Source organism: Monodelphis domestica, chromosome 7 (genome assembly GCF_027887165.1).
Source record: "Monodelphis domestica isolate mMonDom1 chromosome 7, mMonDom1.pri, whole genome shotgun sequence".
In the NCBI taxonomy this organism is placed as follows: domain Eukaryota; kingdom Metazoa; phylum Chordata; class Mammalia; order Didelphimorphia; family Didelphidae; genus Monodelphis; species Monodelphis domestica.
In genome coordinates this window covers 148,322,708-148,340,135 of record NC_077233.1, presented here as the reverse complement: position 1 = coordinate 148,340,135, position 17,428 = coordinate 148,322,708, and the positions used below count along the sequence as shown (strand labels likewise).

Genomic DNA, 17,428 nt, shown 5'->3' with positions numbered 1-17,428 from the left:
AAGAAAAGATTCAAGGATCAGCTAAAGTCCAACTTGAAGTGGGCTGGCATTACACCAAAGCAACTAGAACTTGCTGCCTCTGTCAGAAGCAGCTGGCGAACCCACATTCACCATGCCGCCACCACCTTTGAAGATGAGCGACGTCGACATCTTGCCACTGCGCGTGAACGCCGACACCAGGCCACAACCGCATCTCCTGTAACAACTGGCGTCCCATGCCCCAAGTGCCACAAACTCTGCGCCTCAGCCTTTGGACTCCAAAGCCACATGAGGGTACATCAATAGATGATAATGCACAAAGACAATAGTCATTCTTGGTCACCGAGTGACTACCACTATAACTATAATACTTTGGCTTATGGCATGGACCCTTTTTGAGATCCTAGGTGATAAGAAAATATATCTTTTATGTTTGTCTGAATTTTACATGAAGAAATTTTTCATTAGCCAGTGTGTTTGCTCTCTTATGGTTATAATCAGTTCAAGTCTCAGGTCCATTGTGTTTTGCAGCAAAATTTGTTATTTTGACTTCCACTGGGAAGGAATATGTGGCTATACCCCAAACCTCTAGGGATTGGTAGGAAATTTCAATTAAGGAGAGAATTTAGTTCCTAGTCTTCTTTCTATTCTAGCTACTGAACATCTTTCAGAGAAGGAGGCAGAAGATCTAACAGCCTGGATGAGAAATGCACTGGGTACTCGGGTCACTAATGTCAAGGTGAGGCGGTCCTTGGTGTTTCATGCTGGAGATTTAAAAAAATGTGCTGAATAGTCCTCAAACACAGACTAAGTGAATGTGTGTATGTGTATTCACGGCACTATGCCCTGTTACTATTCAGGAAAAGGTAAAGCAGGCTTTCCTCTTAGTTCATGTACTAAAACAAATACAGTCCAAATGAAGTCTAACCTCTGAGCCAGGTTTTATAGAATGATAAGGAACATGGATTGCTCAATAAGTATAGGGGCATTCTTGGCAGAGGGAAGGATAGAATTAAAGGCATGCAAATGAAAACATCAGTCTTATAGGAAAAGACAATTAAATTAGCTTGTCTCAAGCTATGTCTCCTAAGGCAACTAAGGACAAGTGATATTTATAGATTAGGCAAAGAGTAAGACCATCAGAGTTTGTTGAAGCACCTTGAATACCAGACTGATTTTAGATTTTATGTAATGGTGGCCATAGTAGTACATTAAGCATTCTTGAGCAGGGAAAGAATATCATGAAAATGGGGCTTGTTTATTTTAGCAGTTGCATAAGATTATTCCAGCAGATGTTAAGCATGGGATGGTGAGAAAGGAGAATTTAAGACAAAGAAATCAAATAAGAGACTGATGCAGTCACTAATGCAAGGTAATAGCTACCTAGACTGAGACTGAGGAACTGTAGAAAAGGTGAAGAAATGACTTGGCTTTATGTGTTGAGGAATGGGAGATACGAGCATTTGCCAAAAGACAGTTTAGAAAGGCTAATTTTGAACTTGGGAAAATTAGAAGAGTGGCTGAACTGTGGATAAGGGGGAGGGGTAATAATTCCCAGTCAGGATTTTGCAACAATTTCTGCCTCATCGAACACATGAAACTTTCTAAACCCGTGCCTTCTCATAAGGATAACTGCTCAGGTCCTCAAGTGTTGCCCACACAATGAGTTGAGAGGGAAACCTTAACTAGAAAAGTACTGCCAACTGAGTTTTGTAAAACTATATTCTCAGAAGAATGGTTTAAAGCTTAACCTTGTCTTGTCATCTAATTGGGAGTTGAACATTCACCTCATTGAAACTCTGGTGTGCCTTTCTATGCTTTCTCATCACACTTGGTCTTTAGGTGACTCTTCGTCTGGACACTCATCCTGCCATGATCACTGTGCTAGAGATGGGAGCTGCCAGGCATTTCCTGCGCATGCAACAGTTGGCCAAAACCAATGAGGAACGTGCCCAGATTCTACAGCCTACCCTTGAGATCAATACCAGGTACAGCCAACTCTGCCTAGGGATTCATTAGTCAGTTTTCCCTGTAATAAATTAATGAGTAAACTATCTACCCAGGCTAATTCTTAGTTAAGAACTCAACTCCTTTTGTACCATTGTGTTGCAAGAAAGTCTCATGCATTTGTTAAGAAGATGGAAGAGGAAGGATAAAGCACTGTGTCTGGAGTAATCAGGATCTGAGGTCATTGGGAGAAGAAATTAGGGGTGTGGATCCAACAGAGTGGCCCAGGCCAGGGTATACCACAGCAGCAATGGTGACATTAGTCTTGTGTTTGACCCATTGCCTCTTTCTTGGCCTACTGGCCAGATTACAGAATTTTAAAACATGACTTTTGTAATCCTCCAGGCATAAGAAATATTTCTTGGTGTGCATATATAGCTAACACTACTCCAGACCCTGGGACAGAGGATGGGGAGTAGTATAGAAAATTTTTTTGAAAATTACATTCTCTGAATAATCAAGGAGTTGGAAGTGGAATAGATTTTGTAATAGAAATTAATGTTTATAATAAGAAGAAATATCAATCTGTCACAGTGACGAGATAGAACATTAGGTTCTTGTCATAAAAGTATCTTATGCAAGGATGCAAAGCAAAATTTCTTTCCCCTAGTATCAGAATACATTAGAAGAAATAGAAACTAATTATTATACAAAGAACCTGTGGAAATCCTTGGAAGAAATTGAAGGTATTCTCAATGAAATTTTATAGCTGTCTATTAGAACTTTATAACCTATGGGTAATACAGTTATTTTCTTCATAATTCTCCTTGATGATTTTAAGTATTTTTTTCATAATTGGTAAGATGGATCTCAAATTGTTCATAGCAACTTTAGGAGAAATCACCAAATTAATATATTTGCAATAACTTTCTTGAAATGTTGCTCTTGGATAGTTTTTTTGTTGTTATTTCTAAACATAAGCAGAAATTAAGATAGAAAGTAGACAGTAGGCTTTGTGAGACATTGGGAGTTAGTTCTATACCAAGTTAAATCTTTCTCTTGGGTCATATGAATTGATTTTGGGTGCAGCCCTTCCTAATTATAAAGGGACAACTTAATGACCCTTCTTGAAAAGTCCCCTTAAAAGTATAATGATAAATTATTTGCTGTGCTTGTTAGCAAAATTAAGGAAATTATAGATGATAATTTTGATAATAGTTTTTAATACTATATTGCAGTTAGATAAATAGATGCATTGACCATAGATAATAGCTCATTAGTTATGGCAGTGCTTAAGATGACAACTTCTTTAAAAAGAGAACTGTGGAAGCATATTTTCATATATTCCTTAATAGTTTAAAGGAAATGTTCCAATTAAAACTTTCTATTTATGTATCCTATCAAATAGTGGCTAAAATCTCCTTTCATCAGTCATCTCATTCACTTTGAACATCAGGCAATATTTGACTCCTTTCATCCTAATACAGCTAAAATAAATCTCAAACATTTTGGTTATTTCAGTTTTTCATTCTGAGTCTTAATTTTCCTGACACTATTCTTTTTGTTTTGTTTTGTTTTGTTTTTCAAAACATTTTATTGCATCATATTTGGTACCTTATGTTTGACAACAAAAAGGAAATTACATCTGTAACTGCAGGAATAAGAAGCTGGTTTGTTATTGAAAAAAAATCTTGGGCCCTTTAAAAGTTACAAAGTCTTGGGCTTGCCTGAAACAACTGAGCAAGAAATATACTCTTAGAAATGTAGGGCTTCAAGTGTTACAAACCTGCCCGACACTATTCTTATATACAGTGTTAATATCCTTACTCTAAAACTTTTTTAAAAGTCTAAATTGGTTGGTGAAATCTCTTTACATTCACATTGACTCTCAGATGACTCCCATTATTGGTCCTCTTCAGAATTGTTTACCTATATGTCTTCTGATTTTCATCTTTGAGAATTTCCCATCCCTTCTGAATTGATTTTCCCTATCAGATCTGCTCTCCTAAATCTAAGGTAAATATTACTATGCTTGGCTGTCCTCTCTCCTATCACACAAGGAGGCAGTGAGATAGAGAGTCTTCTCTTTGGATTAGTTGTCAGAAGACCTCACCTTAAAACTCACTCCATTCATCCTGCCCTTGGCACCAATTGGGCCTACACATCTGTAAAAAAAGAGAGGAGTTATATTAGATGAGCTTGGACTTCCTTTGGTCTATGATGATAACTAGGGTGCCTTTTAGCTTGAAGTCTATGATTCTGTGACCTTTTGAAATCTGTTCTCTCAAAGTCTGAAGTGCATATCAAGATTATGCTCAACTTTCCTCTGTCACAGCTGCTCCTGCCCCACCCTCTCCATTATTCCCATCATTTCCATCCCCAGCAACTAGTTGGTAAGAGTCACCAGTGTCAGGCAGTATGTTCTAGAGCAGTGATGGTGAAACTTTTAGAGACCAAGTGCCCAAACTACAACTCTTCCACAGCAGTGAGCTGCCCCCTTACTCCAGACAGGGGATAGAGGAAGTACTCCCTTTGGGCTGCTGGACACAGAAGTGGGACAGGTGAGAAACATCCTCAGGCACGGTAGAGAGAGGGAGGGGAGCAGCCCCTTCTGCAATGTGTGCCATAGGTTCACCAACAGGGTTCTAGAATATAATCCAAGTACTATCACATTAATAGCTGGCCTTGGAAACATTCTGATCATAGTTACCTACATTGCAGGCATCCTCTGATCAAGAAGCTGAATCAGTTGAGGGAGACTCAGCCTGACCTGGCCCAGCTGCTAATTGATCAGGTGAGAATGAGAATGCCTTTCTGGGGAAGAACTCTCGCCCCCAGGGCTCCTGCCTTCAAGAAGGAAACCCCATTTTACTCCTCTTTTTATGGTGGTTCTGGATCTTTTCTAGCTCATTGTAGAAAATACCTAAGAGGAAAGCTGATTCTGTTCAAGGAGTTATGGCTTCTGTTGAAATATTTGCATTTTCCCTATAAATTCCATTTTTAGATTTTATCAGTCAAGAAGAAAATCTTAGTGTCTTTGTATTTAGTGTCATACATTAGAATCAAGACATTCCTTTGTGGCCCTACTGATTCAGAAAAGCCCAGCCCTCTTTTGTTGACATCTAAACCAGAGCCCTGTGGATTTCCAGCTCAGAATAGTGTTGTTTTAGCTCTTTTTTCTCCTATACATTAACATATGTTCTTCTCTTTCCCTTTGCTTTGCAGATATATGAGAATGCTATGATAGCAGCAGGACTGAATGATGACCCTAGGCCAATGGTGGGCCGTTTGAATGAACTTCTCACCAAAGTTCTTGAAAAATACTGACTGACTACAGGTGTATTCAAAGGACAGACATCTCTTTCTGGCAAATTCTATTAAGTCCCTTAAGAGCCGGAAGTAATTTTGAATTGATGGAGCATCAGAAGATGTGCTCTTATTGTAGATGGGGTGAAGAAAGGAAATATGTATAATTCAAAGACCCTCTGACCTTCTGTAGTAAAACAAGTAACAAGAAGTCTCTCCTTTACACAAAAACAAATTTGAACTGTGAAGTACTGGCTTACACAAAGGGGATATACTCAAGGAAATTAAAGTCTTTTTTAAAATATCTGTTCTTGTTCTTCCAGAAAGATAAGACTGAAATGATATTCTTTTGCTTTACCCTAAATTACCTTTAATACATGCATTTGCTAACACTTGTTTGGTATGCAACTTTACCAATAAGTGTATTTTTACATAAGGATATTACAACAATAGTAATGCGGTATTTGTGATCTGACAGCAGGAAAAAATAATATTATGCAGGATGTGATGGAACACACCTGTAGTCCTTGCTGCTGGGAAGGCTGAGGTCGATAAATCACTCAAGTTCAGAGGTTCTTCTTTATTGGAGGCTAAAACCAATTGGGTGTCTGGTACCAATATGGTGAGCCTCTCGGAATGGGGGAAATGTTCTCTCCCTCCCCTCCAAAAAAAGAAAGAAAATGCTTTGAATTTTCCCAGAAATGAGAATGGAATTTACCCTGGGGTATTCCTATGCAGTTCTCACTAGCAAGGTATCTTTCTAGGATTAAGGATGTGTAGTCTATAGTTATGGAATATGATGAGACAAATTGCACAGATATTAACAGACTTGTGATATATGTGCACATGTTTACGTGTGCCCCATTTGTGTGCACGTAGAGATACAAACGGAACTGTGGAGATACAGTTTTGCCAATCTGAAAGACTCCTTTTATCTTACCTTACTCCAGTACATCATCAAGTGAGTTTGTGAGACCTCCTGGGTCTGTCTCTGGGAAACAAAAAGCTAGCACTGTTATAGGTGACAAATATACACAGCTCTAGAGTCTTCACGAAGCTGGCCACAGTGAGAAACCAGTTTTCTCAGGATCTGACAAGGCTTAGTCCTGTTGCTTCTTCATTGGTTTAATCCCTCCATTAACACCTCTCTTCAGCAGAGTCAGCCTTGCCTGATCACAGCCAGAGGTACAATGAAGAACAAGTTCATTTGAATTGGCTGTGGGATAGAAGAGGCAGCTCATACCCCAAAAGAGTCTGGCCTACAACCCCACAGAGAGATGGAAGGCTTTAAGACAAAACATTGAGAGTTGAAGGGAGAAAATATGTGCCCTCAGAAGGAAGTCCTTCCCCAAACCCATCCTCTAATGGTGCTAGGACAGTATTGGTGAACCTTTTCAAGATTGCGTTACCAAATGGCACCTTCAAGCTGCCTGTGAGCCCCTGTGATATCCCAGACAGTAGAGGGAGGAAGTGCTCCCATTGGGTGGCTAGAATGAGAGGTGGAGCATTCAAAAATGTCCTTGGGCGCTGTGGAGAGGAGGAATAAGCCGCTCCCTCCATGCCGCCAGGTCATGTGCGCCACGTCTTCACCTACACGAGGCTAGGACAGAACCCTAATGATCCTGTGCTGTTAAAACTAACCCTACATGAGCTTCATCCAAACAAGGAAAAAGAAGGGAAGAGAGACTAGAAAACTCCCTTGTTAAAAGCTGCAAAAAGGTAGCAATTAAAGGGCTATTTTCTGAGCGAACAGTTTTATTATATGATTGAATAATCATTTAAACTATATTACATTGAGATTTATACACAAGTGCATGTGAGCTGACAGATGATCAAAATGTAATAAGATGAGGACCATGACAGTCATTTATAGAGATGAAAATAGAGTGGGTACATGATGGTGAACACTTGGAACATCAACAAGAATCCACTGGGTATGTGGTCTACACCACTTCAATATGTGCTAATGAGTTATAAATAACAAGTGAATGAAAAAATACTTAAGCACTTATCATATGTCAAGCACTCTGCTAAGGACGCATGCAAAGACAGTCTCTGCCCTTACAGAGCTTACATTCTAATAAGGGGAGTCATCCACTTAGAAGGACGTGCCCAGGACCAGGCTCTTTGATGTTGATGTGACCATATAGCATTATTCCTCTGATGTCTTCAGAGGCTTTCCTAAATTCCTCTTAATTACTTGTGTTTTGATTCTGTAACAGTTCAGAAATTGGTGTTTTCAGTTTTAAAACCTAATCAACTTAGTTGTTTCTTTCAGGCCCATTGAAAGTAGTAGCGATTGTTTTTTGATTAGATCAGGGAGGATACTGCTGCCTTATGTCTTCAGTTAAGCAAATCCCCTGACCAGCTTGTCCACATCTAAATGTTATAATAATTTACAAGTTGACATTGAGGAGCCCACCTGAAGGGAACAAAGGCAAAAAGTAAGGCATCAGCCACCCTTTTCGGTTCTGGTGACTGGCCGTGATCTTTGTTACAGGTGGGCCTTAGTAGAGAGGAAGTTCGGGAAGTAGATGAAGTCAGGAAGTCAGATGGATGTGGCCATCCTGGAGAATCAGGCTTATTTCAGAGTCACCTCCACAGGATAATGATCACTGATGGCTAGAGCCTAAACAAAGGAAAACCCAGCTAGTAATTAGGCCCATGCAACACTGGTAGGAACATAGCATAAATGTGGAGCACCACTTTTCAAAGCTATGTGCTCAGGGGAGGAGCAGGAGGGAGATGTTAGCGATGAGTCATCCTCAAGAAACTTGGGGAAGTGAGGCTTAAGCCTGGAGAAAGATAACTAAGGATATATTATTCATATAATATGAATGTGATAAGGACCAGATGAGCTGGAATACTTGTCTGCACAGAAGGAAGAATATTCCAGGTATGATTCAACAGAATCAAAAGTGGAAAAGTGTAGTTTGGGGCCCTGAGTAGAAAGTATACACGGGGCCAGTGGTATAGAATGTGGGAGACAATGAAATTCCAGGACCAGAAGGCAGGGGGTTGCTATTGAAGTTGAGAGCAAAGTAACATTAAAGCCTTATTTGGGGAAAATTACAATGGCATCATGTGAAAGAATTCTTTGGCAGGAAGAGAAGAGATGATTAATTTGTGTGTGAGAAGGTGGTGGCTGTGATTGGGATGGTGACAATAGGAAAATTAAAGAAAGGAACATATGGAGAACATTTAGAAGTATTGATAGGAAATTGATTATAAAAGGATTACAAAGATGACAATCCAAGGATTCTAGACCTACAAGGGACCTTGTAGATCACCAAGTACAACCTTCCCATTTGACACATTAATTAGCCCAAGGGTATATGAGTAATGGAGCTGCTACTTCAGCCTAAGCTTCTGATTCCACATCCAGTCTCCCATACCAACTTGCTTATTTCAAGCCTAGGTGACTGGGGGGAGAAGAACAGATCAGGTTTTCTTGGAAGAGATTGTAGAAAAAAAGGGCCTGACCATAGGGTACACCTGCCTATTTTGGGGCTGAGGGGCTGGAGAAGAAGGAACAGTGATGAAAGGAAAGCCTCTATCTCCACTTAGCTACTAGGTCCTTTAAGAACATGATGCTAAATTGAGCCTAAGAAGCTGGGATGTGAACTCCATAAGCACTAGAGAATGTCTCCAGTTCCAGCATGGAAGGAAGAAGCTGCAAAAGCAGGAGTTGGACCTGGCCATAGTGCTGGTTAATCATCAGCTGAGAGGCCTGTTTCACTTTTCATTACTGCCAGTCTTTGAGGAAGGGCTTTTGTATGGACCCATAAAATAGGGAAATATTTTATCTCAAACCAGATAATGCAAAACCGTGTTCAAACTTACTAAAAATGAACACTTAACATCACAGGACAGGCTCATTCTCATTTAAACTTCAAGACGGGATAAAAGCAAATGAGAAAAACTTACAATTCCACTACTCAAATTATATGCTGCCTGGAAATCAAAGATGGTGGCTGATCCAGGTACGATGGCACTTTGCAGCTTTCTTCCAGAGACCACAATCCTGTAACAATGCCAACGTACGAGGGTCAAACTTCCCTGGGAATTTCAGGATCAACACACTTACCTGGAGCCGCCATTGCCAACCATGCCACATTCCACGCCCCAGTCCAGAGAGGAAATGAATGGGTCTGCAAGGCTGGAGTGCTGGCCTTGGGACCAAGGCCATAACTTCAGGGGAAGATGTTGGAAGGGACTCCAATGGGAGTTAGTATCAAAATAGTGTGTATGACAGATAGTGCCACTTGAAGTGGAGGCTAAGGAAACAACTTTTAGGCTACCGGAACCCTCGATGTACTGAAAATAAGGGATAAAGTGTGGTGCCTGGAAAGTCAACCAGAGGCAAAGTGTTAACCCTGCCCAGTGAGGTCAGTGTCTTTATAGCAGAATCCATGAATTGCTCCTGCTTCTCTAGAGGGGGGACCAGGAACCTGGCAGCTGTCCTTGGTTCTGCTTTTCCTTCACCCCTCTGGCTAGGGTTGGTTTGAGTTTGGCACCATTTTGAGATTCAATTCTTGGGATGACGGTAGCTTGTCAGGGAAGAAAGGAGAATTCAATCAAAGACATTTTCCCTCAGAAAACCTTCTGTAAAGAAATTCTTAAGAGGAAGCCAGGCCTGTCACACCCTGACCTCCTGACGTTTGGTGTAGTGGTAAATAAAGCTTTCTGTATTTACAATACTAGATCTGAGGAAGGAAAGGAAGCTGTTCAACTGCCTCAGAGGGCAGTGGTCAAATGGCGTGACCCAAGAGTGAAAAATGGAGAGGCGACTCATTCTGATTAATCAGGCTTTTTGTTTGTTTTTAGAGCCTCCGTCATAAATGTTAGAACCAGAAGAGACCTCAGAGATTGCCTTGTTCAACACTTAAGATTTTATATTGACTAGGAGAGGCTCAGTCATCATTTGGCTCCATCTGAAAAATGTACTTGCATGTCTTTTATCCCCCATCATACCCCTTCTTATGTGCCATATGCTTTTTGTAGACTTTATTGTGCATGTTCTGAAAATGTGGGATTTATTTGAGAAGCAGGAAGTTAAAGTACAATGGCTGTGGCTTATCCATGTCTCCCAGTCCATGATTTGTCAATCTGCAACTAGTGCTCTCTCTCCCAGATAATGCAGCCTGCCTTTATTTCCAGATTTGTGACACTGTAATGCCAACTGTAGTCTGGGAACTTGGAGCTTATCACATCTGAGCTGGTCAGGACCTCAGAGATCATGTAATCCAACTGGTCCATTTGACAAATGAGGGAAATGGGCCACGAGATGGAAACTCATTTGCTGAGGATTACACAGTATGTTTGTGGTAAAATCGGGGCTAAAACCTAGGTGAGTGGCAGGCATGTAGAATCTGTCACTCAGCCAGTGCTTGCTTTTGGTTTTTTAACTTTGTTTACTAGCTGTGCCCGGGTGAGTCACTTAACCTCTCAGTTGGCCTCAGTTTCCTCATATTATTATTTTAATTTTATTTTGTCCCCAATTACATGTAAAAACAAGTTTCCAGAGGCAGCTGGGTAGCTCAGTGGATTAAGAGTCAGGCCTAGAGAGGAGAGGTCCTAGGTTCAAAGCTGGCCTCAGACACTTCCCAGCTGTGTGACCCTGGGCAAGTCCCTTAACCCCCATTGCCTAGCCCTTACCACTCTTCAGCCTTGGAACCAATATACACAGTATTGATTCCAAGATGGAAGGCAAGGATAAAAACAAACAAACAAGCAAGCAAACAAAAGTTTCTGACATGTAAAAAAGAATGTTGAAGTTCCAATTCTCCAGCCTTCCTTCCCCTCTGAGATGGTGAGTTATCCTATACAGATTTTACATGTGCAATCATGTAAAACATTTTTCCACACTCATCCTTTTGTGGAAGGAAACTCAAAGAAAAAGAAAATTAAGAAAGAAAGAAAAGGTTGCTTTGGTCTGGAATCAGATTCCGGCAGTTCTTTGTCTGGAAGCAGATGCGTTTCTTTATCATGAGCCTTTTTTGGCCCGTGCTTGTTACCCGTACATTCCTGTATTGGAATGAAACAACCGGATAACTGGATGCCCACCTGCCCTGTAGCATCCGAGGGGATCTCGACCCCGTGAGCAGCCCAGGGGCTTCCCCTACCTGTCATACGCACAGTCAGTAGGCGTCACAGTGGTGTCTGCAGTGTCAGGGATTAGCCACTGGAAGGTAGAGCTGGTGCGCAGACGGATAGACGGCCATTGGGACGGGGTGACATAGGAGCAATCGGCATTGAAGTCTCCCATGAACATGATGTCCTGGTAAGCACAGTCTCAGGGTTAGCCCACAGCCAGGAGGGCTCTGTTTCTCCATGGAGAACCCTGAGGGTGAGACCTGAACTTCTTCTTTTCTTTCTGCTATTCCAGGGAGGCAATCAGACTTCTATGAGTGGACACTGGTATGTCCAGGACATCCTTAGGGCCACTGAGGAAGCTAAGAGGAGGGAGCCGCTATGTCCCATCCACACAGACACAGATGCCACATGGAGGCAGTGATACGATGGGCTTATAGGCCTCTCTGCTCTGCTTGAGTAGCTTCCATGCGGGGGACCAAGCAGGAAATCCCATGCTTTTTAGAGCTGTCAGCCTGGACTTGGAGCCTTTCCTTGGTTGGGCAAAGCAGGGGATGGAAGGGACGATCTATGGGGAGCTTCTTTCCTCATGTCCCAAAGAAACACTTTCTCTGGTGCAGTCAGTGATCAAACCTAGTTTTGATGCCTTTAGGCGTTAGGCTTTTTTTTTTTTTTAAGTTTTAGAAAAGCCATTAAGGTTGGGCAAATGGAGCCCTGCTCCAGCTGTGTAGGTGAGGTTGCTTCGCCCGGGAGTTGGGGATCAGTGGTTCAGATCCCTTCTTTCCCTACATGAGGCTCTGAGCTGAGGGGCTGGTCTACCTCAAACACAGGCTCAGCTAGTGTGAACAGCTGTGAATTCATTTATCTAGAGCCACTGATGTCCCACCTCAGAGGGTAGAGATGCAGGCATCCGGGGTTCAAGATAAGACAGAATCAAAAATGAGCCGTGAAGTGGGAGAGGGAGAGAGACAGGACAAAACTCCCTCCGCCCATGCAGACTTAGTGTACAGAGTTGCTGAGTGCACTAGGGGGCATGGTGGATAGCGATCTAGGTTCAAATCCTGTCAAATGGGATGGTCCAAACAATGAGAGGAAACACCACCCCTTATTCACCTTTCCAATTCCCTAACTCAAGGGCAAAGCAGCCCCCACCTCCCCGCCTGGCCTAGGGAAAGGGATGGTTCGCGAGGCCTGCTCGCCACAACCGCCCTTTGGCTTATACCTCCATGTTCCATCTTAGGCGGACATCTAAGTAGACGTCGTAGAGAGCGTCGATCTCGCTGACAGCATCTTTCGGGGCTGCGTGCAGAGGGACGATGACAAACTCCTTCACCACTGAGGAAGCAGCAGCAGCAGCAACATGTGCGGTCAGTTCTGGTGTCCAGCCCTGAGGGTTTCCGGGCCTTCCACCTCCCTTTCCCCACCAGCCCGTCACCCGTGGCCCTTTTCCAGCCCAGCATGCAAGTAAGAGGTAAAGGGGGGGAACGGAGAAACCCAGGAATAGCCTGGAAGCTTTGGGGATGCCAGAGAAGTCTTTTCCCCTTGAACGCTGCTTGCCTGTAGTTGGGGAGGAGAATTTGACCACGACAGGCTCCCGGCTGAAGGTGTCATTTCCACAGGGCGTACAGCCATCGTCGTAGTAATAGCTGTCTAGGACAGACACCTTGTCAGGTCTGCGGGGGGAGAATTCGGTTAGAGACTGAGCTTTGGGGAGCTTCTCTTCCTTAGCTGCCACAGAGAGAGGAGGATGTTGAGTAAAAGGAAGGAAAGGAGAAAATGAGTCAATAGCTGAATCCCTCAGTTTTTGCTCGATCTCTTACTTTTGACTTAAAAAATAGGATATAAGCTTTGAGTTCTAATTCCTGTTTTCTAGTGTCCCTCCCACGGAACTAAGAGTATCGGTCAGAGATGCTCATAGGAAGAGCCAGAAGCCGGCAAACTTGTACTGGTTTGATCGTGGCTTTGGAAGGTTGGGCCTGAATCTCGTCTGCAGCTTACCCTGCTTGCCTTCTCCTCCTGGCTTTGGCTTTTAGGTTCAGCTCTCAGTAACCCTGCACCTCCTGCTCTCTGGATTCTGAGTCTGGCCCTGCTGACGATGTGAGACACTTTAACTGTGTAGCATCTATTTCTGACTCTGGCAGCTCCTCGATCTGATTCTTGATTGTTCTGGTTTCTGTCTTCATGTGAAACTGGTCCATCAGCTTCTCCCAGCTCCTGTTGCCTGACAGTGATGATGAATCCTACTTAGATCCTGACAGATCAATAGAACCTTGGATGGGGTGTGGGGAGAGGGTCGCGGGGTCCCTTTCCTTCAGTTCCTCTGCTTAGAGGTAGAATTCCACTCGACACAGCTGATATCTAGTGCCCTTCCAAGGAGTAAAAGTGATTAAGTGATGATTAAAGATCTCAAAAGTCTTTATTTTTCCTTCCAAGAGAAAGCCACCTTTGTTCGCTCCCTCTGCAATTTTGGAGGCATTACCTGAATACAAAGAGGTAGCGTTCTTTATAAGAGTTCCTCCCTAGAGGCTCGCTGGCCACAAAATGATAGGAATTGGATGTTTCTCTGAAAAGAAATGAAAAATTAAAAACGTTATTCCCGTAACTGGAGGGGCCTAAAAGAAAATGGGGCCAATGATGCCCGTCTCACTCAACTATACCTCCTTCCCTCCAGGATGTTTATCTGCTGCTCTCTCTGGGCCTAGTAACGAAAGAGCTTATTCTAACCCTGGGTTGATCCTGAAGGTTTACATGTTCTCAAACCCAGGGCCTCTCCCCGGGAGCTCTCCTTTTCCGCCTCTCTCCTTTCTGTGAATGACAGCCTAGCCCAATGACCTACCTATTGAGCTTATCCAGGAGTTTCCCCACAGCCACCAGATATTTATCTCTCACCTCCTGGACAAGGGCAATATCGTACTGATTCAGGATCTGCAAGTGGGGAAAGGTTCATAACGGAGTAAGGAGAAGCTGGTGCGCGCCAGCGGCCTCCCAAAGTCTCACTGTCCCGACCTTTTCCCCTCCGTCCGTGTCCTCGTGTTCTCCCCCCGCCTTCCCAGACTCCCCGCGATGACAAGACCGAAGCAGATCCTGACTTTGTAAGGCTGGGCGCAGCGCTCTCTAAGGTCCTCTCAGTAGTGAACACTGCACACCCAGCGTGAAACCCTCAGTCAGGCTGCTTCTCTATCTGTACTCCGATCCTTAGACTTCCATCTGCCGGAATGATCGCTATTCTGAACAGAGAATTTCTATTTCATGCCACTTGCTTTTTAAAAAATATAAAACCAGTCCTACATATTACTTTTTAAAACTTGTTTGTGCTTCCTTCTAACCTTCCTTCTGCTCTCTTTGCAATCTTTATTTTATTTTTTCCCCCAGTGCACTTCCATTTAAAAGCCATCAGGCAGAAGAAACAATTAGCTCCAAGCAAAGACATTTGTTGAAATGTCCTAGTGAGAAAAGTGCTTAGAAAGTACTCCTTCAAAAACCCAGGGCATAGCCAGCCTCCTCCCAGCTCAGTGGGGAGAGTCAGCGTACATCTCTATGTAGGACTCTGGAGCAGAGGCTCAGACAGGGAAACCGTGTGGCTAAAGCAAGCCGTATCTCCACTCTGCGGGGCCTCGTGTCCGTGCTCTTCTAATAGCATCCTCCCATTGCTCCCTATTGGGTGTAGCAAACCAGCCAGGCAGATCTTCCAACGGGGCTCGTTGTGCCTGTCTCTCTCTTCTTTGCAATCCTAAACATGTTTCCATGACCTTCTTTTTTGTGGCATCACTATGACGACTGACCCTCCTCCCTGAAAAACTCCCTCTCAGATAATGGGGAAGAAGGGACGGGGAGAACTCTTTGTAACAGATAAGCGTAGTCAAGCAAAGTAAACACTGTGGTCGCGTCTAGGAATGGAGGCCTCTTTCTGCCCTGTGCTCATCCCCAGTCTGTCGGGAGATGGCGAATGTTCTTCCTCAGAGGTCCTCCGGAGACCTGGTGGACGCCGTCTTAGACCGCTCTGGTGGCCCTGGGAAGCTCCCCTCCTGGACTTGGATAGTACCCCTTCATTTGCCTGGCTTCTGGCAAAGCTTTTGGACAGAATAAGTCACTGTAGTTTCTCCCTGGATTTCTTTCTAATTGTTTGATCTGATGCAAACATCAGGATTTTTCTGGAGTACATCTAAGAAACCTGGATGGTCTGCCAATACTTCTCCCTTCCTTTACCCCCTCTTTTAGACAGCCATCTTGGTTGGAAGTGTCAGGATTACTTTCTTTTTCTTTTTTTAACCCTTTCCTTCTGTCTTTGAATCGATGCTAAGTATCACTTGGGGCAGTTGGGGTTAAGTGACTTGCCCAGGGTCACAGAGTTAGGCAGTGTCTGACGTTTGGACCCAGGTCCTCCTGACTCCAGGCCTGGCTATCCATTGGGCTTCTTAGCTGCCTTGTCTCACAATTACTTTCAAAGTACACTACAGGGGTGTGCTGGTAAATGTTTAACAACCTGTTCCCAAGAGAAAAGGGTCTATAAGACACATTTTCAAGTTTAAGAGGCATTATTGACACTATCGCCATCACTTAAAAAAAAAGCCTTTTACCTTCTGTTATAGAATCAATACTGCCTATTGGTTCCAAGGCAGACACATGGTAAGGGCTAGGCAATGGGAGTTAAGTGACTTGCCCAGGCTCACATAGCCGGGAAGTGTGTGAAGCCAAATTTGGACCTGGGACCTCCCCTCTCTAGGCCTGGCTCTCCATCCACTGAGCCACCCAGCTGCCCCCTCCATCACTTTTCTTACATCTAGACAATCAATAAAATAATAAATCAACCCTTGATTTGTGGAGTTTGACTCTTTCCGAGGTATCAATGTTCCCAGTGAAAAATTCGCAATTGGCTCCGAGCTGGCTCTAGCGCACCCCGACCCCTCCTCAAGTCTTCCTTTCGATGGAGATCACAGGCTCCCTTGGGCTCCCCGTGACTCACCCTCACAATATAGTCAGAGATGGTATCGTTGGACATCTTGTTCTCCCCAAAACTCCTGATGTTGAAAGCGGCGATTCTCAGGCACCGAGCCCCGTGCAGCAGACACGCCAGGCACAGGAGAGATGCTGCCAGCCTCATGGCTCTCATTCTGCAACAGGAAAGGCACGTGGAAATAGGAGTCAATGACGAGCGATGTCGTCTCCCAGATACCAACTTCAGCCCGAAAGAGACAGGGGAAGAGACGTGACTACGACCCTTCTTTTTACCACCAGGGCTCAGCCAAATAAATGCACAGGGCACTCTGGGCCCCCAGTGCCATGGTAGCCAATAAAATCCCTTCTGAAGATTGGCGTTTGATGCCGTTTTAAACATTTACCAGCTGGGCGGCCCCCCACCAGGCACCTTTCTGTGGGCCAGTTTCCTCATCTGTAGAATTGGGTTAATAATAGCACGAACCTCAGGGCAGTTGTGAGAAACAAATGAGTTAACGTTATTCATTCAATGAACACTAAGTGACTCCTCTCTAGAGCACTGCTACGGGAACTTTTAGACCTCTGGCTAATTCTATAAAGAGAGAAGCTGTTGATCCTAGTTGGCAGGTTCAAGAATGGGCTTTGAACTTTTTAAAAATTAAATTTTCAAGAATTAACAGAAAACTATTTTCTCTACCTCCCACCTTCCCTCACCTTCTACCCCATGGAGAAAAGGAAAAAGAGACTCCTTGGAGCACAGGCTTAGTCAAGCTAGGTAAATTCCCTCCTTGGCCATGTCCAAAAAATATGTCTCTTTCTGCACACTGAGTCCATCACTTCTCTGTCAGAAGGGGGATAGCAAACTGCCTCATCGGACCAATGAAGTCATGCGCGTCATTTCGCGGATCAGAATTCTTACGTTTTTCAAAGTTGAAAGCTTTGAACCTACCAGAGTCTCAAAACCTCCTCTTCAGATGGGAATTCAGCCTATGTGCTACTTCTCTAAGAGTCTGACACTGAAGGAGACTTTCCTGCTTGCTTTTTTGTCCTTTCCTGAAGCCAGAGGGAATCTCTTTCATTCCTAACTAATGATCCTTCCTCTATATAATTTCAAGCCACATTCCTAGGAACTTATTATGAGGATAATCCATACCTGTAGCCCCCAGTA

At 43.6% G+C, this 17,428-nt stretch overlaps 2 protein-coding genes across 2 annotated transcripts in view; one reads left to right on the top strand and one right to left on the bottom strand.

Annotated features, from left to right (window-relative positions):
• The window catches only part of TRAP1 (TNF receptor associated protein 1), a 64,116-nt gene extending 58,580 nt beyond the window's left edge, over window positions 1-5,536 (top strand). Inside the window, exons 15-18 of the mRNA XM_001370096.5 lie at window positions 633-718; window positions 1,822-1,967; window positions 4,648-4,720; window positions 5,152-5,536. Of these exons, the coding sequence (XP_001370133.1) occupies window positions 633-718; window positions 1,822-1,967; window positions 4,648-4,720; window positions 5,152-5,253 (407 nt within the window). The 3' untranslated portion in view covers window positions 5,254-5,536. The remainder of the gene's footprint in view (window positions 1-632; window positions 719-1,821; window positions 1,968-4,647; window positions 4,721-5,151) is intronic.
• A 1,433-nt stretch (window positions 5,537-6,969) lies between these two features.
• On the bottom strand, window positions 6,970-16,615 carry DNASE1 (deoxyribonuclease 1). Its single transcript, XM_001363677.4, has 8 exons — window positions 16,289-16,615; window positions 14,162-14,250; window positions 13,805-13,888; window positions 12,883-12,998; window positions 12,548-12,660; window positions 11,358-11,512; window positions 9,160-9,256; window positions 6,970-7,861 (listed from the first exon to the last, which is right to left on the bottom strand). Exons 1-8 carry the CDS (start codon window positions 16,433-16,435, stop codon window positions 7,814-7,816), a joined length of 849 nt encoding a protein of 282 aa, XP_001363714.3. The 5' UTR covers window positions 16,436-16,615; the 3' UTR covers window positions 6,970-7,813.
• Between the last annotated feature and the right edge of the window lie 813 nt (window positions 16,616-17,428).

Bases quoted from the DNA above. Each gene is read 5' to 3' on its own strand.
- DNASE1 (XM_001363677.4), bottom strand. From the start codon at position 16,435: ATGAGAGCCATGAGGCTGGCAGCATCTCTCCTGTGCCTGGCGTGTCTG. The intron at 14,251-16,288 runs GTGAGTCACGGG...CCCCACTTGCAG, and splicing joins TCTCTGACTATATTGTGAGG to ATCCTGAATCAGTACGATAT. The intron at 7,862-9,159 runs GTAAGTTTTTCT...TCCTTTGTTTAG, and splicing joins ATAATTTGAGTAGTGGAATT to GCTCTAGCCATCAGTGATCA.